Source organism: Lissotriton helveticus, chromosome 6, assembly GCF_964261635.1.
Source record: "Lissotriton helveticus chromosome 6, aLisHel1.1, whole genome shotgun sequence".
NCBI classification, from domain to species: domain Eukaryota; kingdom Metazoa; phylum Chordata; class Amphibia; order Caudata; family Salamandridae; genus Lissotriton; species Lissotriton helveticus.
The window spans coordinates 1439671036-1439698250 of record NC_136067.1 but is presented as its reverse complement, the minus strand read 5'-3'; the positions used below and the strand labels follow the sequence as shown (position 1 = coordinate 1439698250).

The 27215-nt window shown below is 44.3% G+C and overlaps 1 protein-coding gene across 4 annotated transcripts in view; it reads right to left on the bottom strand.

Moving 5' to 3' along the window:
• AHI1 (Abelson helper integration site 1) overlaps positions 1-27215 on the bottom strand; it is an 862008-nt gene that overhangs the window by 400874 nt on the left and 433919 nt on the right. For all 4 annotated transcript variants that reach the window (XM_078649231.1, XM_078649230.1, XM_078649229.1 and 1 more), the window contains exons 16-17: positions 17620-17750; positions 2865-3005 (exon numbers count right to left, since the gene is read on the bottom strand). In XM_078649231.1, coding sequence (XP_078505357.1) covers positions 2865-3005; positions 17620-17750 — 272 coding nt within the window. The remainder of the gene's footprint in view (positions 1-2864; positions 3006-17619; positions 17751-27215) is intronic.

The window sequence follows — 27215 nt, the reverse complement described above, 5'->3', positions numbered from 1 at the left end:
AGTACCATTAGTACTGTTCAAATCAGGTTAATGACGTGCCCTCTCAGGGTACTTTAACTTGCGTGGGAAACCATAGTGATGCATTACAGTTCATGGTCGCGAGTTCCCTCTGTATTCCTTTTAACTCATTTCTCTTTTCTAAAGTTGCCTAAATGTGGAAAACAATAAAACCTTACTACCTTTAACTGTGGCAATTTATTCCCTCTTCTCTGGTTACTGCTTCTTTCTGGACTGGCCTGCCCATCTCAAGCAGGATTGTTCCAACTCCAGGAGCTTTAATTCCAAATCCCCTCATGAGCAACTTGGTTGGTCTGTGAATGTCCAGTGTCCCCCCATCACTTTAGTATTCAAAGCCTCAAGCAACAATATCACTGCATTCTCTGTTAGAGAGACTGTTCTTCTAATAGATACCCAACTTTTGAATAGATAATAAAAAAGTACCTATCCATAGGTGGGTCTGTGAATGGACTCCAACAAGAAAGCCTTGAAGGACTTGGTCCTGAGTGGGCAAAATGCAACTCTCTTCAAACCTGACTGTCCAGACAATAGTGTTTCACGAACGTAAGGAGGGATACCCACGTATCCACAGGCAAATGTCCAGTACAGGGACTCTCTGCATGCTAATGCAGTGATAGTAGCTTTGGCCTTGGTAGAATAACCACAAAGTATTTCTGAAGGATGCTTTTTGACCAATACATAGCAGATCTTACTACAAAGCAAAATCCAGTGGGAGATGATTCTCTTCTGCACAGCCTTGCCTTTTTTCACTCCAAAGAACTCCATATAGAGCTGATTGTCCACCTGGTATTCTTTTGTAACGACCAATATAAAAGCTTAGAGCTCTCTTGATGTCCAAATGGTGAAGCCTCCCCTCCTTCTTATTATGGCCAAAAATATAGAGTAAAAGAGAAAAGAATTGAGGGTGGGGACTGGGTTCTTATTGAGAAAACAGGATGGGTACCTAAAGGTCTATCCAAATTTCAAATGCCTCTTCTGGTGGAAAAGGTAGGGAAGAGTTCTGTATTTTTGAAGAACAGAGATTGGTGGAATTTAAGCAATGCTATTCCAATCAAATCCACTAAGCCACATTTTATGTGTGGTGGTTTGGACGACTGTGAAAGGAATGGTGTTATATCATATTCAAAGAACTTCTTACAAAGAAACAAGATCGACAAGTTAACAGATTCTGTTCAGTTAAATCAGATTCATAAAGATCGGAACAGTGAAACTGCAAATAAAATTGTAGATAAATCTGATAGGAAAAGTGTATTACCAAAGAAATTTGAAGATTTTGTAATTTAAGATTCAGGCTTTTTGTTTGTTTGTTTTGTTTTTAGTGATGAAGAGAGATGTTGTAGGTTAAGTTGTAGTGTATTATTATGTGTTTGACATGTGCTTCACTGCATTGTCGCTACAGTCTGCCTCATTGTCATTGCATATGTTTGGATTGTCATTATGGTCTGGAATAGAGAATGTGGGGCATGTAGTATTCTAGAAGTGACTGTTTCGAGGCATACTGAGAAGAGGCTGCAGTGTAGTCCAGGGCTTCTTGTGAAGTAATAAACTTATCAAACAACTGGAAGTTTCATCTTCGTTTATATGAACCCTACCGCATGCCACTGGTAAAAGATTGCTCGGATCAGAAGGGCCCTGGCAAGGCAGGAACTATTTCATAAACCAATACCAATTGGTTTAAAGGCTATCACAGAGGTAGCACACGCAGGGCAGAAAGTGGGATGTCAGAAGTCCAAATGTTTCTGGCACTGCAGTATCCCAGGTTGCCACATTAACCACAGGGAATCAGACATTCAGGTCTTCAGTCAAATACTGGAGAGTATTTGCTTCAATTGCTAGCTGAGCATGGCGAGTGCTTCAAGAATTGCCCCTCCATGTTTTCTGCTTAAAGGTTTTTTATGCTTATGGCTCTTAGTTCCATGCAAGGGCTTGTAAGACAGCCTTGTTTGATGAGTACCGATAGGAATGGATAATTGGTAATGACATAAGTAAACATAACTTTTTTCAAACGTGTTCCCATCATATGGGTATTTTCCAAGAGAAAATAGCTTACTAACAGTTCAGTTTGTTCCCATTAAAGCAGTGTGATAAGCGTACTGATACGAGGCAGGATGAACGGAAGTTTTGTTTGCAGCAGAATGTGTCATACATTTAGTTGGTAGGGCCAATGGGTTAGGGAAGTGCAGGGCTTGGTGTGGGCGACTTGCTAGCGGGAGTATAATGGCAGCAGTTGCAACACATGGGTTACCTGGTAAAACTATGTATCCGAAAAACAGATTGGCCAGATTGTGAAGGGTTGGCAAAGCCCTAGGGAAGACAGAGCCTTGTTGGGCAGGTACATCGTCACCTTGGGTCAACCAAGGGCATCCTGCAGTACAGAACGAAGTTTAGCGATCTGGTCACTGGGATAATCCTCTGCTGTCGCTCCCCAAATTTAACCCCAAAGTCCCCGCCATCTAGGGGGGGGGGGAATTTTAATAGGTAAACCAACATTCAGGTTGAGAGGGTTTTTTCCCTATGATCAGATGCCAGTAACATGAAGCGTGCATAACTGTTATTGTGTCACCTCTAGGTTACCTTTTCTCTTCACTTTCTTTTTGTATGTGGATTGTGTTGGCACATAAGAACTCAACATACAGATAATAGCTCTGCCGCCGCCATTATACCACCACAAAGGGCTGCCACCCACAAAAACATGATGCTTTCTCACTTGCATTTCTTTTAGAATTTAGGAAAAATTGGTCTTGATAGTAAACTTTGCCAATGAAAACTATTTCAAGACTAGCTTAATTGAAAAAAACAGTTCAATTGTTCTCTGAAATAGTTTCAGGAAAAGCAAGAATACGCACCTTTGTGATCATAAATATACACAAGTATGGGCTGGCTTTGTCCAAAGGCGCAAAAGGCTACCATGTGTTCAAGAGGATGAAAGGCAACATCTCGAAGCGGTGACGTATAGGATAGATCCGAATACTTTGCGACCTGGTCCCCTGGAAGAGAATACACATTTAGTGATGCACATAAAAACTATAAACCTGTTTCTATGGCAGTGCATTGGTGCAAATTTTTTATTCAGCAGTGCATAAGTAACTGCAACGAACCCATTGATACCAATAGATTGATTGATTCTTTATTTTTCAATTAATTAAAATCATTAAAATATACCACATTTTCCATGTGTCGAGAAGAAAGGAGAAAGAAAACAGTTTTGAATTCATAACCGCCATGCGCACTCCAACTCGGGTAACTAGGTTTACTAAAAACTGTAGAATCGTGAAAGCAATAGTCCGAACTAGAACTAAAGTGCTGGTGGGTAAGGATGGCACCTACGTCTGGGAACCCAGTTTACCCGTCCTTTAGGCGGACCCTTTGCCCAATAAATTAATGTCCATTTACAAAGCTAAACAAAAACTTTATGTCAGCTGCCTCAGCATTGGTTATGACTAAACATGTAAAACATCATGATTTTCCTCGTTTCGATGCAGGGCACATGGGTTAACTTGTCTGACATGCTGGTTTAGTCCTCTAGTCATGATCGTTTTTGTTCCCTTGTGTTCCTGGGGTTTATGTTGAGAGAAATCTGAAGCAGGACTCTGATTATGTAGTGGGCACAGGACTGTTATTTTGCTTTGTTAGCTGCTTGGTCATTGTCACTCAAGCTTGGTGGCCAACTAATTGCAGCTTGTGACTTTAAGGGTTTGTGTCAGTGCAGCCCGAATTGCTTCTATGAATTTCCCTAGTAACCACAATTTGTGCTATGTTGGCGGAGAAGCACAGGGCTGAGACTTCTCTGCAGTGTCTAAAGCCGTGAGACCAGCAAATTGGGAGTACCAAGCAGTGGTGCACTCTTGCCATCTTTGAGCAGCAGCACAGCAGGTGAAGCCAAGATTCACATTGGTAGCTACATAAACGACAAGCAGTTGAGTTGTTTTGCCGAGCCCAGGATGGATTGAAGTCCACGATAGGCAGTGCGAGAAGTCTCATGTAGGTGATTCTTTTCGGGCCAGGACTGTCAAGGCTTGCTCAAAGTATGGCTGAGGTTTTCCCAGGATATAAGAGACGTCCAGTGTAGAAAGATTGGGTCGGCAGGGTAACCTTTCCAGGTCCCTTTCAAATGATATTTTCTTAACCTGTACGTATTTGCCAGGCTGTGGCGGGGATTTCCTGGTTATGCAGATTATGAGGATTTTTAACTTCTATTTCAAGTAGACTTGTAGCTGCTGTCAACTGTACCTGCCACGGGGAACCAGCCTCTTCAAAAATTGTTTTAATTTGAGCTTTCAGTGAGGGTGCTGAGGCACACAAAGTACTAATGTACTATTGTATTATGTCCCCCGAGCAATTGATATCCGGGCAGGCGATTGCCAGCTCCAGTCTCACTCTGGCTCTCCTGGTTTGTCGGCGGAAGAGTTAGAACCTTCTTGTACGCAGGGATTTGGAGGTTGATAAGGAACTTGTTGAACGAGCTGGGAAATACTAGATGACCGTAATTAAGAGAGGGAACAAGTTATGCTCTAAGAACTTTCAGGATGGGTTCTACAGTCGGACTGTGAAGTCGCTGGTTTAGGCATTTCAGACTGTAAATGATGCCGGCCCCCTTACCTCTTAGGTGTTTTAGATCGGCCACTGGTTTTGCCCCTTCTGATAGCCTGACGCCAAGGTAGTTGTAACTTGTGCATGTTATAATTTGCAGGTCGCCTAGGTGCTATTGAGCTGTTTTCTTTGGCTCGTAATTCCCAAAGATGACTATCTTGGTCTTCTCCTGGTTTACCATGAGGTTGTTCTTTTGATTATACCTGTGGAGAGTATTTACGGCATTTTGTAGACCAGTTCGCGTGCGATCCATTATTACAATGTCGTCGGCATACTGAAGGATTTGGAGCCGCACTTTCCCCAGCCTTGGTGTTAGTCAACATGCGCCTTCCAGGGGTTTTCCCAGGTCTGCTGTGTAAAGATTAAAGATTAAAGAGAAGGGGGCAAGGACAAAGCCTTGTTTCAGGCCATTGTTGGTTGGCACCTCGGCTGTTACAGTAGATTGGCTGGTCTTTATGCAGACCCAGGTTCCCTGATGTAGTGCTGTTATTGCCTTTAGTAGCTGTTGGGGATTTCCCCAGGAGTCTTGTTTTTCCCACAGTTTCCCTCGATCCACCAGGTCAAACGCTGCACTGTAGTCCACAAAACAGCAGAAGAGAGGTAATTGTGCTGGCTGTATAGCTTGGTGTGACAGGTGGCCCAATACTAAAATGTTATTCGTAGTGGAGCTATCAGGCCTAAAACTAGATTGAAAGAGGGGAAGGATGTTGTTATCTTATGCCCCGGCTTCTAGTTCTTTCAATAGTATTCTTGCATAAACTTTTGCTTCTATGTCTAATAGAGCAATAGGGCGGTAGTTTTCTGGTCATTTTTATTGATACCAATAATTAAGAAAGATCCATTAAAGGCAAATTATTTCCTACACAAAAATATAACTAACTGAGCCCAATGAATAGTAAAGTACATTTTGTTATTTTTTTTTACCTGCTCTGAAAATGGACAGCCAGACACTATCTTAAAAATTAGATTTATACAAATAACAGCAATGTCTTAATGGGATGCTCTGAAACCAATGGAAGTTAATGACTAATTTGTCAGAAACAGCTTCCAAAAACATGCATGTCTGCCAGCAGACAATGGTAAACTAGGTTTACAGAAGATATTCATGGCACAATTCACAAAATTAAATTAAAATGTGAAGAAATAGTAATGTGTACATTTACACTTTGTAGTTATATTAATACTTTTAGAAGGGTTGTGGGACTGGGTATTGGAGCTACATTTAGAAGTGTAAAGTTACCACTGGTAATTTTTCACACATAGGCAAATGTCATTGCCACATAGGTAGAGATCATCCTCTGGTAAAGTATAAGAAAAAGTATGAAAAAAAAACTATATAACATTTCTTTTTACGTTAAATCTCAATGTAATATATATATATATATATATATTAGCCAACAGATTTAGCTAACTCCTCCTTAATGAGGGAACTAAATGAAATCTGTAACAGCAGGTACATCTTAACAGAACAGGAAAATGAGCAATCTGGTGCTCCGACAAGCCCCATGGAGAATAGAAGTCCCCAGTTTAGTGCATCACCTCAATTAAATAAAAGTCCTCTGGAACCCCACCTCCCAATAACAGACAAAGTTAACAATCAACCGATAGTACTCCCTCAGGTCCCTCTTGCCAACAGAAAGCGTAAAGGTGCGGAAGACATAGGGAGGCTAGCGAAACAACAGAAAATAAACTCAAGTCCCCCACTGGTCATTGACACCACTCCAGAAATATCCAAGGCATGTCCAACATTGGAGACTCCTGTATCTATTTTACCATCCGAACTATTGGCCCAGCTTGAAGAACTGGTTAAAACCTTAATATCCCCGCTGATAGTAAGGATGGATAGAATAGGGGAAAAGGTCACGATGATAGAAGAATCCATCAAGGCAAACATGCTTACAAATAGAATGTCTGGGCACAAGCAAACTCAGAACTTAGCTGCCTCCAATATGCCTAGCAGAATGGCCCAATACCGACCAGTCGCTACTAGATTATTAGCTTCAAAAGCCAAGGAAGTACCCAAAGAATCACCAAAAGTACTGAGTTCTGCTCCTAGAGCAGGACTGATTAACGTAGCCACGTTTTCTGAGGGGTCTTTTGCTAAACAGGGTAATATGCAAAGAAAAATTAATTGTATAAACCTACCTCCAGAGGCAGCACCTTTTGTGTGTGTCCTTTCGGGAGTGCCCGAGCATACAATCGGGAAAGTTGAAGGTTATCAGGACCTTAAAAACAAGGTATCATTTTGGTTAACCAAAAATAGACCCCTTCCACCAAATATTGATGGTAGTATCCTAAATGTTAGAAGGGTGGGGTGGGTAGGATCCCGTCCCAAGGACTTAGCAGGACACCTGGTAATTGTAAATTCCAGGGATAACCAGGTCGTCCCATTTCTTCGCAGGTGGCAGCCACAAACAGGAGACGGGCCAATAGCAACAAGGGAGCTGTGCGATTTTTATCCCAGAATCGCTCATCCGCCACCCTCAAGATGGAGTGTAGAGGAAAACTATTTGAAGGGTGGGAGAGGTCCCGTACCGAGCAGTTACAGGATACCTACCTTCAACCGTTATGACTTACTCTATGGCTCACATAGGCTGAACTGATAGGATAAGGATATCGTCCCAATTATCGTCCATAAAGCACAGACACTTTTTCCCGTATGAAGTACTTTATGGCGATGCCAAATCCAATGAATTCGAATTCTAACTGATGTAGCCAAGTGTTCTTTTCTTTATAGATCAAACATAGCTTTACATGCCTTTTATACTTTTTATTGTTTTTAAATTGTTAAATCTCTTTTGTTGGATCGATTTCTCATTGTTTGTTCACAAGGAAACCTGATTTGGATAGGGAATTATGTGTAAAGTTATGTTGTATATGAAATTTTATGCTGTATGCTTTTATGGTTATTAATTTTAACCGAATAAAGTACTTTAAGTAAGTAGGTAAAAAACAAAAAAAAACTCAAAAAATGATATATATATATATATATATACTTTTTTGAGTTTTTGTTGTTGTTTTTACCTACTGGCTGTTGCCAGTAGGTAGTTATAGTAAGGATGTAGTTTCCATAGATAGAGTATTTTTTGATTTGCCAATAACTTTAGTGTTGTTTGACTAATCCTTGGGAATTTTTCAAAACTAGTTCAACACTCAATTCCGCAGCTGTCTTGAAAGATTTGGGGTGGTCTGCCAAGAGGGGACCAAGAAAAAAGGAGAGGTCCCAAAACACGTTTTCCCCATGTTAATTTCCATAGGAACTTTGGACACAGCTACAAACCGTACTCCTGAACGGAATTACACCAAATTTGTCAGGAAGGTAGATGTTGCTTCAGGGAAGTGCCTTTATGTGATTTGGTGTAAATCCGTTCAGTAGTTGCAGAAAAATGTAAAGACATTTTCAGTTGTATATCTGAGGACACGGAGGATCCGCGACTCTCCCGATCTCGTGCTGAGATCTGACTGGTTGCCAACACTTCAAACCAGGAAGTGTTGGCAGCCATCTCGAGACTCGGTTGAACTGAGTCACAGAAAAAAACTTTAAAAAAAAGAAAAGAGGGGCAGGGTTGAAACACCCTGACCCCCTAGGCCTCTTGGGGGGTGGGGGTTCCACAGGAACCACAAGCCCCCCCCCCCCAAAAATGTCAAAACAATTTCGGCGTGAGTCACGCCGGATCCTCAAATCCCACCATAAAAAAATAATTTAAATAATGAAGTGTAGGCTCCCGCGCTTCGTTAATAATTGGCCTCTAGGTGGGGCAGGTCCCAGGGGCATTGTATAAATAAGGCAGGGTGGGGCACACAAGCCCACCTTCCAGTGGCTTATTATACCCGGGGGAGCACCACCTTCCTGGGGCTTCCTTAACCAAAAATACGGGGGATGCCCATATGGCATTTCCTGCTGCCCCGGGAACGACCATGTGTGTTTACTTAATAATGAAGGATCTTTTGGGCCACCCCAGCCCGGGGACCGGCACATGCCCGGGGCTTCAAGTTTAGAGAATACAGGGGCTGCACAGACCTCTCTGCAGCCCCAGGCACCACCACCTCCCCACGGTTTTTCATAAATTGAGTGGGGTTGCCTCCCCCGCATCGTCGGGCACTTCTACCTCCCCGGGACAAAATTAAGAAAGGATGGGGGGCAGGCAGCCCCCTCCTGGGGCCATACTTGGCCCTGAGGACTGCCAAACCCCAGGGCTAGCTCCTGCTATGCCACGGGGTGCCCACCCCTGGGACATGGCTATTTGTTATGGCTTGGAGGGAGCTTACATCTCCCGCCAAGCCATAGCAAACTGTACTCCATTTTGAGCAAGCAAGAGCATTTTTCTCTCACTTGCTAAAAGTGGAGCACAATTACTTTGGCAGACAGGGAGCTGCATGTTAGCAGCTCCCTCTCTGTCAAAGCAATGCCGGTTCCCACAGGAGGCAGGGAGCCAGCAGGTACCGCAGGGGCCTTGAGGCTCCCCGTGCGGTTCCCAACACGTCTAAGTAGGTGCCCTGGGTGGGAACAGGGCACCCACACTAGAGGCCGGGCCCAGTGGTCCTCGGGCTGAAATCAGCCCGGGAGTGGGGCCGGGCGGTCCCCTTCTCATTAATTATTTACTTAAAAAAGGGAAAGGCTAGGCCCTCGGGAATGGGGTTCCCGGGGCTAAAAGCAGCCAAGGAGGGGGCTGCATGGACCTCCTCCCCCATTAAAAAAAAAAAAGGTCTGGCCCCGGGGGATGGGGGGCCCAAATTGGCCCATTGAAGGGGACCATGTGGCTGCCTCAAGTAATATATATATATTTTTTAATTCCCAAAAATGTGGGACCAGCAAATCGCAGGAGGATTGCACCTTTTCTTCACCACTCTGCAAATACACTTCATGGTGCACTGCTGTTTGGTTGAGAAAGTCCCATTGGATGCTGAGGGTCCTTGGGAGCCAACAAGTCCTTCTGTTACCTCCAGTAAGTTCCACACAGAGGGTTTGCTGAGAGGTCTTCGGAAGCAATGCCCCCTTTCTCCACCACTCTGCAAACATGCCTCCTAGCGCACTGCTGGTTGGGGGATGAAGTCCCCTTGGATGCTGAGGGTCCTTGGGGGCCCATAAGCCCTCCTGTTACCTCCAGTAAGTCTGACACCGCCGTACTCCTGAGGGCTGCTCAGAGGCCCCCCCCTCTTTCTCCACCACTCTGCAAACATAACTACTAGTTAAACTATAAAAATTCACTTTAAAAAAAAGGTTACAGGGACATTAAAGTTAGGAAATAGATTTTGAAAAACCTTGGAAATTCACTTAAAAAACCAAATGTTAAAGGGTCGTTATAGTTAGGCTTAGATTTTACTCAAACAAACCCAGTGAAATTCAGCAGTTATAGTTACCTGATCTAGAACTAGAACTCATGCCCCCACAATGAACTGCTTATGACCAGTGAAATAGATTGTGAACGGTAATACTATTGCCTGCTTACTCTACAGTCAAGCAACCTTCCCTGAAAAAACGCAGGTGGTGTAGGCAAAAGTGTATATGTGGTGTATATTGTGAAGGTGACATAGGGTGTAGTTGTAGAGTATGATAGATACTTGTGTACATTGTTTGTTGTGTCTAGTATTTGGTGACAGTATAGTAGGCAGTGTTGAGGTTCTCTTTAGGATATAGGTAGTTGTGTACTGTGTAGGGGTCCCAGAGTTTGCTGGTTCTGTTGTAGGGCGTATGGTGATAGGGACTTTAAAGGTGTACCAGTGGATGGAAGCAATATTAGCTGTGGAGGGGGGGGATAATCTCGTCACTAACATCCGCCCATCCTCCTAGACTGATCTTTGACTGACTGTTACGGTGCCAATGCACTACCGGTGCCTATAGCCCATCGTCCCTCTGCAGTGTGAGTGAACTATCTCAGCCTTGCCACAATACCTTTAGTTCCCACTATCCATCCAGCTTTTATTGTACCCTACTATTGATCATTCCTACCCGCACCCATTTTTCGCAATGCCTTTGTCTTCTCTCTTATTTCCACCTGTTCTGGTGACTCCGGCCCCTTGTCTTGGTACCATGCCAGCCTGTCTGGTTGTTATTGTCCCTGTCTACAGTGTGCCGCTTTCAGTAACTGGTCCTATTGTCTTTCCCAGATCACCTTCACCAGTGTTGAAGATCAGCACACTGGTTTATTTCCAGCCTGAAAGGCTTGAGGTCAACAGAAATAAATCCACCGTGTTTGCTAATGGTCACATCTGCAATGATGCAAAGGGAGTTGAGTGATAGCAACCACCACATAAAATAGATAACAGTATTTACAATTGGCAATGGACGGGGTCAGAGATGGAGACCCAAGTAATGAGTACTTCCCCACATAACCACCATACTCAAACATAAAAATACAGCATATCCCCATGTATATAAGCTTTTATTTGGACTATAGATGTGTACCTGCATATGTGTAATGCTTAATATAAACTTGTATAATAATTATGTTTTTAAATATATAGATATTGTCTAGTTCTGCTTAACAAATATAAATATTACTTATGGTTATATTATTCTATGTTTAACATGTATATAAGGGACTGCATAAATAAGTAAATCTTTTATCATAACTATTATCTAAACAATTAATAAAAACAAATAAATTAACTTGAAACTTGAAAGTCTGAGTTGATTAAATACAACTTAAATTTGCATATTTTACCGTCTTTATACATATATACCTTCCGCGTACTTGTATATTTTTATATTGTATATATTTATATTTTTATATTTATTACTTTACTTCTAATTCAGGATCTCCAATGCACTACCCAATATCTCACCCTAGACCTCTCGTAATATATCCTCTACCTCCACTCTGACTCATCTGAAACCTCATTTTACTACTCTCTCCAATGCACTATCATATTTCTCACCCTATAACTCTCTCAATAAATCCTCTACCTTCCCTCTCTGACTCATCTAAAAGCTCATTATACTACTCTTTCCAATGCACTACCCTATTTCTCACCGTATACCTCTCTCAATATGTCCTCTACCTCTGCTCTCTCATTCTAAACCCTTTCTACTACTATGATCCCCAACATAACCCTTTCTAGACTCTTCCCTACTCTACCCCTCCTTGCATCATCTCATACTTCTTTTACTATACAGATCTCCTCAACTAGCCTTTGTAAACCCTTCTCTCTGGCTCTCCCCCCCCCCATATCCCCCCTTTACTCAATCAAAACCTCCCCCTACTGCTATGAGCTCAAAAAACAAAATAAACTTTCCGGACCCTTTCTTTTTCTATCCCTCCACTATCCTTTTCAATCCAAATAACAGACTAACATGTCCACCGCTCAAATTAATATCATATTTTCCTAGACTAATCCCCTTTTAGGTTCCGGAGTGGTGTGCTTCCCACTGAAAAGCACTTTAACACCTCATCAGGGGTAGAAACCGCTATATAAATGCAAACCCTTTCCTCTTCTATCCCCACTATCCTTATTTAATACAAATAATAAACTCACATGTCCACCACTAAAGTTAATTTAATATTGCCCCTTATTAATCCACCCATAATCTTTTTGGGGTTTCAGAGTAGCATGCTACTCGCCGAAAAAGTGCTTCAATGCCTTGTCTGGGGTATAAGCGCTATATAAATGTAATTACAATTATATAACTCATGACATGGTCAGTAACATCATTGATGACATCTCAAATGACATCACTGATGACATCATCCACAGAACCATACAAGCTCTTATACTCCCACTTCCACACAACCACTCACATACCCATTCACAGACCCATACCAGTACTCACACACACACTCATTCCTCCATAGAGGCACTCACACACCTAGTCACTCACTTATGCAGCCACGCACAAAACCATTCACTCACTCATACAACCAGTCATTCTTCCACAGAGCCTCTCACATAGCCACACACTCACCCGTACAGCTACTTATAAACCCATTTATTTACCCACACAGTCACTCACACATTTACTCACTCACCCATACAGCCTCTCAACACAGACACTCACTCACCCATACAAACACACACACACTCAATCACAAACCCACACAACCACTTACATACTCATTCATGCATCCATAAAAGCACTCACATATTCGCTCACTCACCCATACAGCCAGTCACACAGACACTTACTCTCCAATACAGCCCCTCACACACCAACTCCCTTAACCAAACACCCACTCAAACAGCCACTCACTCACTCATACTGCCACTTACATATGGAGTTACTCACTCACACAGCCATTCAGACACCCACTCAACACACCCATACATACAGTCACTACACACCTACTTACCCACCCGTAGAGCCACTCACATCGCTGCTCACTCACCCATACAGCCAGACTCATCCACTCACTCACCAATACCACCACTCACACAGCATCTTACTCACCCACACAGCTACTCACACACCCACTTATACACCCATACAGCCACTTGCACACTCATACACACAAGGATACATACAGTCACACAGCTACTCAATATGTTAGAAGTTGTATCACTTAGTAGTCGTGCACCTAGTATACTAATTTCACTTTTGTAGTAGCTTAGTATATATGTTTAACACCCATAAACTCTTTTAAACACAAACTCATTTGATGTAATTTGAGATATCATCAGCGATTTCACTGGCCATATCATGAGTGATGTAATATGTGAAGTCATAAGCAGTGCATTACGGTAGCCTAAGTCATAGTTACAGCTCAGGTAACTATAACTGCTGAATTTCACTGGTTTTGTACAAGTGAAATCTAAGCCTGTCCCTGTAACAGTGAATATATATATATATATATATATATGATGTGATCAAGGCTACCGTGACGTAGCCGAAACGCGTCATGCTGGTGACAGAGGAGCAATTAAACCACCTTTAAAGAAAACTCGAGCGCTTTTTGTGGTCTGTACCTACGTCTGCAGAATCGGTGTCTAGAGCCGATCAGTAGGAGTTTTGGAACGGATATATATATATATATATTTTTTTTTTATAGTTACCTGAGGTAACTATAACTTAGTCCCCAGCAATGCACTGCTTATGATCTCACAGCCCCTAGAACATCTCATTCACTCACTCCCACACACCACTTACATATCCATTCACAGACCCATACCGGCACTTATACAACCACTCACTGATCCATAGAGCCATTCGCACATCCACTAACTCATAAAGCCACTCACTCATTTTGTATAAAGAGAATCTGAGCCGAAATAGAACGCCCCTGTGACTTTTTTTTTCTCAGTAAATTTCTGAGGTTTGTTTAATTCAATCTACTAACGATAACGTCCCTGTAACCATTGTTTTAATTAGTGAATTTTTTAAGTTTACATTTTTAAAAATGTTCTAACTGTAACCAGTAAACTTTCAGAGTAGGTGTGCGAGTGGCTGTATAGGTCTGTGAGTGGATGCGTGACTGGCTGTATCGGTCTGTGAGTGGATTTGTTGTGGGCTGGTTGGGTCTGTGAGTCGGTGTGAGTGCCTGTGTTGGTCTGTGAGTAGTGCTATGGGTGTGTGAGTGGCTGTGTGGGTGTGTGAGTGGATGCGTGACCGGCTGTATCGGTCTGTGAGTGGATTTGTTGTTGGCTGTTTGGGTCTGTGTGTCGGTGTGAGTGCCTGTGTGGGTCTGTGAGTAGTGCTATGGGTGTGTGAGTGGCTGTGTGGGTGTGTGAGTGCCTTTGTGGGTCTGTGACTGGGTCTGTGAGTGGCCCTATGGGTCTGTTAGTGGGTGCGTGAGTGGATGTATGAGTGCCTCTGTTTGTCTGTGAGTGGGTGTACGAGTGCCTGGGTGGGTCTGTGAGTAGTGCTATGGGTGTGTGAGTGGCTGTATGGTTGTGTGAGTGGCTGTGTGGTTGTGTGAGTGGCTGTGTGGCTGTGTGGGTGTGTGAGTGGTTGTGTGGGTTCCTGCGTGAGGCTGCGATGGGTGTATGAGTGCCTGTGAAGGTCTGTGAGTGGGTGTACAAATGCCTGTGTGGGTCTGTGACTGGGTGTACTGCGGGTCTGTGAGAGGGTGTGTGAGTGCCTGTGTGTGTCTGTGAGTAGGTGTGTAAGTGGTGCTATGGATTTTGGGCATTTGCATATGTAGGGTATTTAAAAGGGAGAACAATGGACTCTGCTCTCATCAGGAGATGACAAGAAAGAAACCGCTTGTCACAGTCACTACAGATCAGATTGCACTCCAATAGATCAAATATGCATTCTCCTCCATTAAGGAATTTAGATTGTTTTTCAACGTGGAATACAAGAGGAAACATTTGATTTGCTTTCGCCAAGCCCAAAAAGTTATGAATGTTTGTGTATTACTGAAGTGGAGCTTCTGATGAAGCACCTGCTATATTTATATTTGAAGTACTTCCCGCTGAGGTTTAATTTCTGTGAAATGCGCACCAGGGCCAGAATTGAACACAATTTTTTCAAAAAAGAGTTCGTAGTTTTCCCGGAAACATCCACCAACCTGGAGTAATTTCATCTGGTTATTTATTAAGTGTCACCTCGTTGGGTAAATGTCATGTATACTACAGCTGCGTAAAGAACCCTGGGGTAATGTCTCCAGTGACCTTGTGTGCATGTAATTTCAATAATGTGATTGTTCTTCAAGCCTCTTCATCCATAAATCTGTGTTAATGTGAATCCTAATCAAGAGAAAATTAAGAGATTACAAAGAGGTGAATCTCCACCAAACAGGGGTACATCCTCTTGACTAAATAAAGTAAGTGCTTCTTTGTGTGGTGGAGACGTCCTTGTATTCCTCAGCATCAATAACGCATCACCATAATCGGCTGGAAACATGTACAGGGGCCTTTTGTTAAGCTGTCTATCAACGTGGGAAAAGGCGGGTAGACCTTTACATACTTCTAAAGAAAATGGGGATGGTCCCCCTCCCCGGGCCGAAAACCTACCTCCCCCCCGGGACCAACCACACTGCAATGGGGGAAGGGGGCCACGCGGCCTCCCTCCCTGGGCTGATTTCCACCCTGGGGACCCTCATTCCCTGGGGCCCAGCCACAATTCAATGGGAGAGAGGGTTCCAATGCCCCACTCCCCAGCAGATTTTGGCTCCCGGGACATCATCCCACATGGCCCGGATACGTCTTTGTAGGTGCCCTGGCCCCACCCAGGGCTCCAGTTTGCATGTTGGGGCCAGCGAGGGAAGACCCCAGTAGTTCCTACCACCTACCCACCTTCTGCGGGAGCCGGTACTACACTCGCACACAGGGAGCTGCTGGAAATGCAGCTCTCTGCATGCAAGAGCAATACTTTCCTCTCTTTCCCTGCCCACGTCTGCGGGCAGGTAAAGAGATTAAACTTCCGCTGTCACAGCTCCTGCCAAGCAAAAGCAAACAGCTATCTCCCAATGTTAGGCACTTCAGGAGATAGCAGGAGCTGACCCTGGAGGTGGGGAGGGCAGTTGAAGTGACATATATGGTTACATGCCCCCCTCCTTTATTCTGCACGAGCCAGCCCCGGGGAGGTGGCGGTCCCTGGAGCCGTATATGGCCCAGGAGGGGGGTTGCACGGCACCCCTCCTTTAAAAAAACTAATTGGCCCCTGGGAGGTGATGGTCCCCGGGGATAGAGGGTCCACAAGGACCCCATATCAATTTTTGATAATAGCCCTGGGGAGGTTTTGGTCTCTGGTGCCAGGGATGAGGAGGGGGGCGCGCACTCCCTCTAAATATTGCAATAGTCCTGGGGAGGCGGTAGTCCCCGGGCAGTTATTAAGTCCTTGGAAGTGGACTACGTGTGCCCCTTCCTATTTTTTACACCAAGGCTGCATGCCCCTGTGACCTGGCCTACACAAAGGCTACAATTATATACAATTATACAAAGCGCGGGAGACCACCCTTTCTTTTAATTCACTGCAATATTCATGAATATTTGTCAAATTTATCTGGTAACCAGAATCAAACTAACAATATTTTACCTATCACACAAATGGGTTTTAGAAAAGACCTTTCTGTTGTGCAAGGTGGGTTGATTTCACAGCTGTCTGTCAGGGAGGCATTAGTTCACGCTACAGGCACACACTGCTCAGTGCCTTCATTGACTTTTTCAAAGCATTACTCTAATAAACCAATCACTGCTATGTCACAAACTTTGCCTACGTGGCCACCATGATGATCTTAGTTCAGTCCTGGATTATTTGTACATAAAAACGGAGGTATATCCCCCACACTAAACATCAGAACATAACCTCCCAAAGTATCTTTTGTCATGAGGTATGAAAACGATGTGTCCTGGCATCAACCTAATTTACAGACCTACCTAGCCATGGTACATTTCCTCAAGAACTGGGAGGTTTAGAGATAACATAAGGTGTATTTGTAAAGCGCACGTTCACCCGCAGGCATCTTGGCGCTGAATAACATATATTTATTGTTACCCAACTCAATGGTACTAATTTTATCGACCTCAGATGGATGAAAGGCTGAGTGGACACGCCGGGATTCAAACCTGTGACCATGAGGTCGAACACAGGCCCCTGCAGTGGATGCATTAGTCCACTGAGCCACCAGACCTGGCACAGCATTATATTATGCAGACAATTTGATATTGTGTGACAGAAGAGACATCAGTCTCCAAAAAAGCAGGCTAATTCACTGATAATTAACAAAAGCAAAAGTCAAATTTTGGCACCTGGGCATGCTAGATAAAGGAAGAAATGGTTCTTGTGAAGTGCACGTTGGAGGGCGCACCCTTATAAACATTTAGGTGTTCACTTTAATGGGTATCTTAGCTGGAAAACACTGATATTCCGCACATTCCCATTCCATTTACTCAACATGTTCAACATCTTAAAGTGTGAAGGAATTCGATCACAGACTAGCAAACTAGACTTGGTTAGTGCTCTGGGGAGGTTTGCCTTCAGACCGCAGTTCTGAAAACATATAGTTGTAAAGAAATCAGAGGGCACATACATTTTTCTTAACCATGATTATCAAAGCAAATTCCTGCAATTCAATTGGTGTACTAGTGGTGTAGAATCCTATCCTCAGAAGGTTACTTAGAGGATTCTCTCACCTGTTTCAGTGTTCCAAACATAGGCCATCCCATCTTCACTTCCAGAGAAGAGAAATGTCCCACATGGTGTTAAAGCACTATGGATCTTCTCTCTGTAATTTGTTGCACCAACGTATTTCTTTGTTGCCAATCTGGGAATACATAGAGTATTACTTATTTTTTCCATACGCACTCATTTGAGCTCCGTAAAGCAACACCACATACAATACAACCATATGCAAATTGTCAGAAGTTTTTTTTTCTATTAAACTCCAAATGTAAATAAATTGCATTGATGTTATCCAATCACCAAGTAAATTAATCTTGGATGCAGATCCATTCTCATCAAATAATTTTTTTAATCAAACAAATTACTAAAGTACCATTCACAGAAGTGACATTGTCATATGGCCCCTCATCCCCAGAAGGCCCTGCTTTTCATGTAACGAAAGCTCCTGAGGTAAACTTGCACACATTTTAGAAATATTAGATGCAGACAGGAGGCAAACACATTTCTACTCGAGCCTCTACCGATAAAGGGAGTGGCCTGAATCATGGATTAGATACATTAACATTATTCATACAGGCAGCAATTAATATCAATCACCTGACAGCAATAATGCATTACCCCTATAAAAGGGTGGATACAAATCATTTTAGCAATAAACTGTAAGGCCATTTTTGTAATTGCAAATAGACATATCACATTAAATAAACATATTTCCTTTCTGAAGGCAGGAAAAACAGTGCTGTTGGTGACAACATGGATGTTACTTACTTACCTGTAATCCTAGTTCTTATCCAGGGGTATACTCATCAAAGTCATAATCTATGAATAATCCCCGCCCATGTGCGGGATCCCGTAGCATATAGAAAATACATATATATACATATATATTCATATGTGAAAACATATACATGCAGCCTAAAATGTTTCCAAAATGGCAAAAATGCTGAAATTACATAGGTTTGCATTTTGGTACCTATATCTTCCAAACCCATAAGGAAAAGAGGAAGCAGTAACAATTGCCATACAACAATGCTTTACTGCCATAGAGAAAGCTTGTAATTGCAGGCATGTGCCTGTAGGCTGCAGCAGAGTACTAAGAAACAAAGAAAAACGGACACCTTGCCTTTAAGGCATTAGAGTAGGGGTACCATGCCTTTAAGACCTGCAGGAGACCCCTTGCTCCCATGATGCACCACAGGTGGCAGTTAGGTCAGTTCTTTTTGACGGTGCAGACGCACCCGAGTAGATCTGCAATCAATAAAAAATAACTTCAAGAGAATGCTTGTCCGGGGAGGTGGGTGGGTTGCTTATGACTTTGATGAGTATACCCCTGGATGAGAACTAGATTACAGGTAAGTAACTAATCCTTTTCATCCAGGGGATACTCATCAATAGTCATATTCTATGAATAGAGTAGCAAGCCCATACCCAAAGCCTTGCGGACGAGCAACAGAGCATATAGAACATGAAGTAACATCACATTCAAATAGCAGTTATGCAAACACATTCCTCACAGAGGCCTGCCCCACCTGGGCAGCGGCCTGTGCATCCGAATCTAGGCAGTAATGGCGTGTAAAGGTATGTACTGAGCGCCATGTATGTTTCAAACAAAGGAGAGAGTAAGGGAGTTCGTTCACCCAAAGGTGAACTAGAGACTTCTCCTATTCCCCTGGGAGGAAATATGGCAAAAACAAAGGAAGGAGTATCCACTATGATTTTGAAGAACAGACGTATCTGGAGGATCGGTTCTTGGCAAAAAGAAGGAAATTCATCCTTTTGATAGAAACCCCTCACTCACCACCTAGTGGTGACATGCTTCATCATTGGGGTCCACCTTGGCGTCCTAGCGACACCAAGGTGTGCTACAACACCTGGACTACAGTGGAGCGGGTTGTGGCTGTAGGTGCAAAAAAAAAAATGTTAAAAATTGTCCTGGTTGTACTCAGAAAAAGTAATTTTATTTATAGAGCAACTGAACAATGTTTTAAAATTAATAATGGCGAGATCCTGGTAGGGAGGGTTACGACCCTGGGATCTCTATATGTGTTGAGTGGTCAACATGTTTCTACCATAAGGGCTATTGCCCGGTATTCGTCAGGACCAGAAAAAACAGGTGGACAGGGGGTGCGTGCTCCCTAAAAAGCACACCCGGCCTTGATCCCCTGTGTGCCTACTGGCAAAAAATGCCAGTGGTGAGTGCCGCTCAATAAAATAAGTGAGCTGGCGGGTTAAAACAAGAGACCTGTAAGGAGAGAAGAGTGGATAAAGAACAATCAGGTATTGAGTGATAGACTTACTCTCCTGTAACGTCGTGCAGTCTCTCAGTGCAATTGATATATAGTGCCAAATGAGGTGGATGGTTCTCCAGATATACGTAATACCGAGGTGAGGTGATACTAGTCAACATCTATGGCAAAGGGTGGGTGCACGCAAATTGCATGTAGTGCTAGCACAACCCTGGGGGGGTTGGGGTATTAGATGTAAGATACTTGTGCTACACGGAACAGGTCTGTCACGTGGTGCCTAGGCTACTCGCTGGATATTGAATGCCAGGGCGGAACCTATTTCATTACAGTTGAAAGTAAGGTGAAGTGAATTAGGGCATAGATGTAACTCGGTAGTGCTATATACATTTGTCAGCAACCGACTTAAAACGTGTAAGTGAATAACATTAAATCAACAAACAGGAACAAACATACATGTAACACTGAAGGACACACTTAAGTGCAGAATGACTTGGGAATATGCTTACTCCAATATGAGTACTCTGGGCTTCAACGGGCAGGGCGTAGGGTCAATGCCTGTATAATAACAACTTCTGTAAGAGACAAACAGTGCGCGAGCGTTGTAAATCTCTGCGCCGCTCAGGGCGATCTGTGGGTGGTGGGCGACGCCCTCGTGGACCCGGTATGTGGATTTGTATCCGGGGCTTGGTATCATAGATCTACTTACAGTTTCAGGCAGGTAAGATCAGAGTCGACCTACTCCTCGCGTCCACTGCTCGGCTAGTAATTCCGATGGCAGCAGGACGCGGTAAAGAGGAGTCGACCGCTTCCGGGTTTGGGCGCGGCCTGGGCGTGTAGGGGGCGGGGCTAGCAGTACGCGGTGGCGTGCTGCCGGTAGCTAGGCTACCGTTAGGATACAGCCAGCAGGTTAGGTAGTATCACAACACATAGCAGGGTCGGTTGGCTCGCAGGGTAGCTCCGCAGTGCTGGAAGGAAAACGAAGCGTGGGATGCCCGCCGGGACTTACATAGTGGGAACAGATATTCACGCAGCAAAGTGGTTGTGGGCATTTATAATTAACGCTGCGTTTGGACTGAAGACCAGTGACTGATCACTGGTATATTAAGTGCCTCACTATCAAAAGGAGCCTTATTTCAAGGTTGATGAGGGTGATATATTAATATAAACAAATTAAACCTGCTGGGTCAAGTTGGAAAAAAGCCCAACGCTGATGTGTCAGAGCGGATCAGTGGGGCCAAGGTGATTCATGCTATGGTATTTCGTAGTGCGAGGAACAGTAAGCTAAACGCTCAGTGGAGCAAAGCTTAGGAATATATTAGGAGTATCAGGTGGCAGAGCTCTGTTGTTAACTCTTGGTCTTGGTGGCCCTAGGGATGGAGTCTCATTTCAGGACCGAGTTCCATGGGATATTGTCGTTGAGCCCAATTTTATGGGAGGAAAGACGATAGATCCATCGCTGCTCTTTTTCAAAAAGTCGTGTTTGTGCATTGGGACCTGGTTTGATTTGCTCAATTACAGTCCATCTCATGTCGTTGGGTGTGTGATGGGCTGTGAGAAAGTGGTCAGTGAGCCTGGTGTTCGTTTTTTTGCATCGAATTGTGCTACGATGTTCCGCTATTCGTTGCTTGACCTTTCTTGTCGTCATGCCCACATAGGGCTTGTCACAGCTACATCGGATGAGGTAGATCACAAAAGTGCTGTTACAGTTAGTGTGTGATCTTTGTTGCCAGACTTTGCCTTCCTCAAGGTTAAGAGTTTTGGTGTTGTTCGTGAGGTGGCAGACGCTGCAATCACCACATCTGGAATGTCCGGTCACTGGGGGAAGGCCCCAAGCGTTGGTGATAGTTTGGTCGGTTGTCACCATGTCCATTCTAGGTCTGGTGTTGACCAAGGTGTCTTTAAGGCTCCGTGCTTTTTTATAAGAGAAAAGTGGTTTGTCCCAATTATGATTTCCAGTGTTCAGTATTTGCCAATGTTTTCTGATACTTTTACTGACCTGGTTAGACACCGCATTATATGTGGTCACGCATGTAAGTGGAATCTCTTCCTCTGTTCTTGGTGTGTCCTCTAGGAGGGCTTGTCTTGGCTGATTTCTGGCCCTTTTCTGACATCTCCTTGTGATTTTCTCAGGGTATCCTCGGTTGGTTAGTTTCTCCGTCAGGTCTGCTGCCTGTGTTTTGTAGTCCTGCAACTCGCTGCAGTTCCTCCTAAGTCTGAGATACTGGCCGTAAGGTAAATTTTCCCTCAGAGGGCGAGGATGGAAACTCTCAAATCTCAGCAGGTTGTTCTTAGCGGTGGGCTTAAAGTGGGTTTTGGTCTTGAGCTTGTCAGTGTCTCTTTCGATCTCAATATCAAGGAAGACCATTTTGTCTTTGTCCACATTATGTGTGAACCTCAGGTTAGGGTCACACGTGTTAAGCCACCTGATGAAATCCATTAGTATTTCTTGCGGTCCTTGCCAGATGGCGAAGACGTCGTCTATGTACCGCCTCCAAAATTTGATGTGGGTGTTGTAAGGGTTATTGGGGGTAATGACATATTTTTTCTCGAAGTCATACACATAGAGACCCGCTACGCTGGGGGCAAAAACACTGCCCATTGATGTCCCACCTATTTGGAGGTATAGCTTTCCATCATGTTCAAAGAAGTTTCTTTTAAGTGCAAGAGTTGCACATTCTACAATGAACTCTGTTGGTGTTGTATGGTCCCATGTGGAGTTGTCCAGTGTTTGTTTTAGTACTGTGATGGTGGCGTCTTGGGGAACATTACACGAACATTCCCCAAGACGCCACCATCACAGTACTAAAACAAACACTGGACAACTCCACATGGGACCATACAACACCAACAGAGTTCATTGTAGAATGTGCAACTCTTGCACTTAAAAGAAACTTCTTTGAACATGATGGAAAGCTATACCTCCAAATAGGTGGGACATCAATGGGCAGTGTTTTTGCCCCCAGCGTAGCGGGTCTCTATGTGTATGACTTCGAGAAAAAATATGTCATTACCCCCAATAACCCTTACAACACCCACATCAAATTTTGGAGGCGGTACATAGACGACGTCTTCGCCATCTGGCAAGGACCGCAAGAAATACTAATGGATTTCATCAGGTGGCTTAACACGTGTGACCCTAACCTGAGGTTCACACATAATGTGGACAAAGACAAAATGGTCTTCCTTGATATTGAGATCGAAAGAGACACTGACAAGCTCAAGACCAAAACCCACTTTAAGCCCACCGCTAAGAACAACCTGCTGAGATTTGAGAGTTTCCATCCTCGCCCTCTGAGGGAAAATTTACCTTACGGCCAGTATCTCAGACTTAGGAGGAACTGCAGCGAGTTGCAGGACTACAAAACACAGGCAGCAGACCTGACGGAGAAACTAACCAACCGAGGATACCCTGAGAAAATCACAAGGAGATGTCAGAAAAGGGCCAGAAATCAGCCAAGACAAGCCCTCCTAGAGGACACACCAAGAACAGAGGAAGAGATTCCACTTACATGCGTGACCACATATAATGCGGTGTCTAACCAGGTCAGTAAAAGTATCAGAAAACATTGGCAAATACTGAACACTGGAAATCATAATTGGGACAAACCACTTTTCTCTTATAAAAAAGCACGGAGCCTTAAAGACACCTTGGTCAACACCAGACCTAGAATGGACATGGTGACAACCGACCAAACTATCACCAACGCTTGGGGCCTTCCCCCAGTGACCGGACATTCCAGATGTGGTGATTGCAGCGTCTGCCACCTCACGAACAACACCAAAACTCTTAACCTTGAGGAAGGCAAAGTCTGGCAACAAAGATCACACACTAACTGTAACAGCACTTTTGTGATCTACCTCATCCGATGTAGCTGTGACAAGCCCTATGTGGGCATGACGACAAGAAAGGTCAAGCAACGAATAGCGGAACATCGTAGCACAATTCGATGCAAAAAAACGAACACCAGGCTCACTGACCACTTTCTCACAGCCCATCACACACCCAACGACATGAGATGGACTGTAATTGAGCAAATCAAACCAGGTCCCAATGCACAAACACGACTTTTTGAAAAAGAGCAGCGATGGATCTATCGTCTTTCCTCCCATAAAATTGGGCTCAACGACAATATCCCATGGAACTCGGTCCTGAAATGAGACTCCATCCCTAGGGCCACCAAGACCAAGAGTTAACAACAGAGCTCTGCCACCTGATACTCCTAATATATTCCTAAGCTTTGCTCCACTGAGCGTTTAGCTTACTGTTCCTCGCACTACGAAATACCATAGCATGAATCACCTTGGCCCCACTGATCCGCTCTGACACATCAGCGTTGGGCTTTTTTCCAACTTGACCCAGCAGGTTTAATTTGTTTATATTAATATATCACCCTCATCAACCTTGAAATAAGGCTCCTTTTGATAGTGAGGCACTTAATATACCAGTGATCAGTCACTGGTCTTCAGTCCAAACGCAGCGTTAATTATAAATGCCCACAACCACTTTGCTGCGTGAATATCTGTTCCCACTATGTAAGTCCCGGCGGGCATCCCACGCTTCGTTTTCCTTCCAGCACTGCGGAGCTACCCTGCGAGCCAACCGACCCTGCTATGTGTTGTGATACTACCTAACCTGCTGGCTGTATCCTAACGGTAGCCTAGCTACCGGCAGCACGCCACCGCGTACTGCTAGCCCCGCCCCCTACACGCCCAGGCCGCGCCCAAACCCGGAAGCGGTCGACTCCTCTTTACCGCGTCCTGCTGCCATCGGAATTACTAGCCGAGCAGTGGACGCGAGGAGTAGGTCGACTCTGATCTTACCTGCCTGAAACTGTAAGTAGATCTATGATACCAAGCCCCGGATACAAATCCACATACCGGGTCCACGAGGGCGTCGCCCACCACCCACAGATCGCCCTGAGCGGCGCAGAGATTTACAACGCTCGCGCACTGTTTGTCTCTTACAGAAGTTGTTATTATACAGGCATTGACCCTACGCCCTGCCCGTTGAAGCCCAGAGTACTCATATTGGAGTAAGCATATTCCCAAGTCATTCTGCACTTAAGTGTGTCCTTCAGTGTTACATGTATGTTTGTTCCTGTTTGTTGATTTAATGTTATTCACTTACACGTTTTAAGTCGGTTGCTGACAAATGTATATAGCACTACCGAGTTACATCTATGCCCTAATTCACTTCACCTTACTTTCAACTGTAATGAAATAGGTTCCGCCCTGGCATTCAATATCCAGCGAGTAGCCTAGGCACCACGTGACAGACCTGTTCCGTGTAGCACAAGTATCTTACATCTAATACCCCAACCCCCCCAGGGTTGTGCTAGCACTACATGCAATTTGCGTGCACCCACCCTTTGCCATAGATGTTGACTAGTATCACCTCACCTCGGTATTACGTATATCTGGAGAACCATCCACCTCATTTGGCACTATATATCAATTGCACTGAGAGACTGCACGACGTTACAGGAGAGTAAGTCTATCACTCAATACCTGATTGTTCTTTATCCACTCTTCTCTCCTTACAGGTCTCTTGTTTTAACCCGCCAGCTCACTTATTTTATTGAGCGGCACTCACCACTGGCATTTTTTGCCAGTAGGCACACAGGGGATCAAGGCCGGGTGTGCTTTTTAGGGAGCACGCACCCCCTGTCCACCTGTTTTTTCTGGTCCTGACGAATACCGGGCAATAGCCCTTATGGTAGAAACATGTTGACCACTCAACACATATAGAGATCCCAGGGTCGTAACCCTCCCTACCAGGATCTCGCCATTATTAATTTTAAAACATTGTTCAGTTGCTCTATAAATAAAATTACTTTTTCTGAGTACAACCAGGACAATTTTTAACATTTTTTTTTTGCACCTACAGCCACAACCCGCTCCACTGTAGTCCAGGTGTTGTAGCACACCTTGGTGTCGCTAGGACGCCAAGGTGGACCCCAATGATGAAGCATGTCACCACTAGGTGGTGAGTGAGGGGTTTCTATCAAAAGGATGAATTTCCTTCTTTTTGCCAAGAACCGATCCTCCAGATACGTCTGTTCTTCAAAATCATAGTGGATACTCCTTCCTTTGTTTTTGCCCTGAGCGCCATGTAGCCACCTTGCAAATCTCAGATATAGGAATGTTGCGAAGGAGAGCTGCTGTAGAAGCTTTCCCTCTAGTAGAGTGTGCTTGTGGTCTGCCCTGCAAATCTTTGTTGGCTAGTTGGTAGGACAAGGCTATACAGGAAACAATCCATCTAGAAATAGATCTTTTGGAAGCAGCCAGCCTGGTATTTGTAGAACCATAGTTGACAAAGAGCCGGTCAGACTTCCTAAGTGGAAGGGTTTTAGCAAGGTAAAACTTCAATACCCTCCGGGGGTCTAGAGAATGTAAAGATCTCTCCGGGGGAGTGGTTGGCTGATGAAAAATGTGGGCAGTGTGATAATCTGAATGATGTGGAAATCCGAGACCACCTTGGGCAGGAAGCTCGGATGAGTCCGCAGCACCACTCTATTGGCGTGGAACACAGTATAAGGCTCCTTACATCACAGGGCCTGAATCTCATTCTCCCTGCGGGCTGAAGTGATGGCTACTAGGAAAGCAGCCTTCCAGGTCAAATGCTGTAAAGATGCCTTATGAATGGCCACAATAAAAAGAGCACCCATCAACTTGGTGAGGACAATGTTAAGCTCCCAGGGAGGAGAGGGGGACCTCACTGGTGGAAACACTTTCTTAAGCCCCTCTAGGAAATCTTTGACCACAGGCATTTGGAAGAATGAGGTCTGGGTAGGAGACTTTCTATAAGCTGTGATAGCAGCTAAGTTGACCCTGATGGAGGGGTACTTCAGGTCTGACCTCGCCAAGTGCAGTAAATGTGGAAGAATCACTTGTTCTGGACCTTGAGTAGGATCGAGAGCATTGTCCTTACACCAAAGGTAAAATCTCTTCCACTTGAAAGCATAAGACTTTCAGGTGGAGGGTCTCTCTGCTTCTCTAAGAATATCCATACAGTCAGCGATAGGTCTAAATGTCCGTACTGGATGACTTCAGGAGCCATGCAGTCAATCGGAGGGAAGGGAGGTTGGGATGAAATACTCTCCCCTTGTTCTTGGTCAGCAAGTCCGGGCGGCAGGGCAGTCACCGGTGTAGAACCTCTGACAGTTGAAGGAGATCTGGGTACCAACACTAGCGTGGCCACTCTGGCGCTATCAGGATCATTCTGGTGTTGGTCCTGTAGAACTTCTGTATGACCGCCGGGATCAGAGGGAGAGGAGGAAAAGCGTACAGCAATGTCTGTGACCAGCTGATCAAAAGTGCATTCACCCGTGATCCCTGCTGGGGGAATCTGGACACGAAGA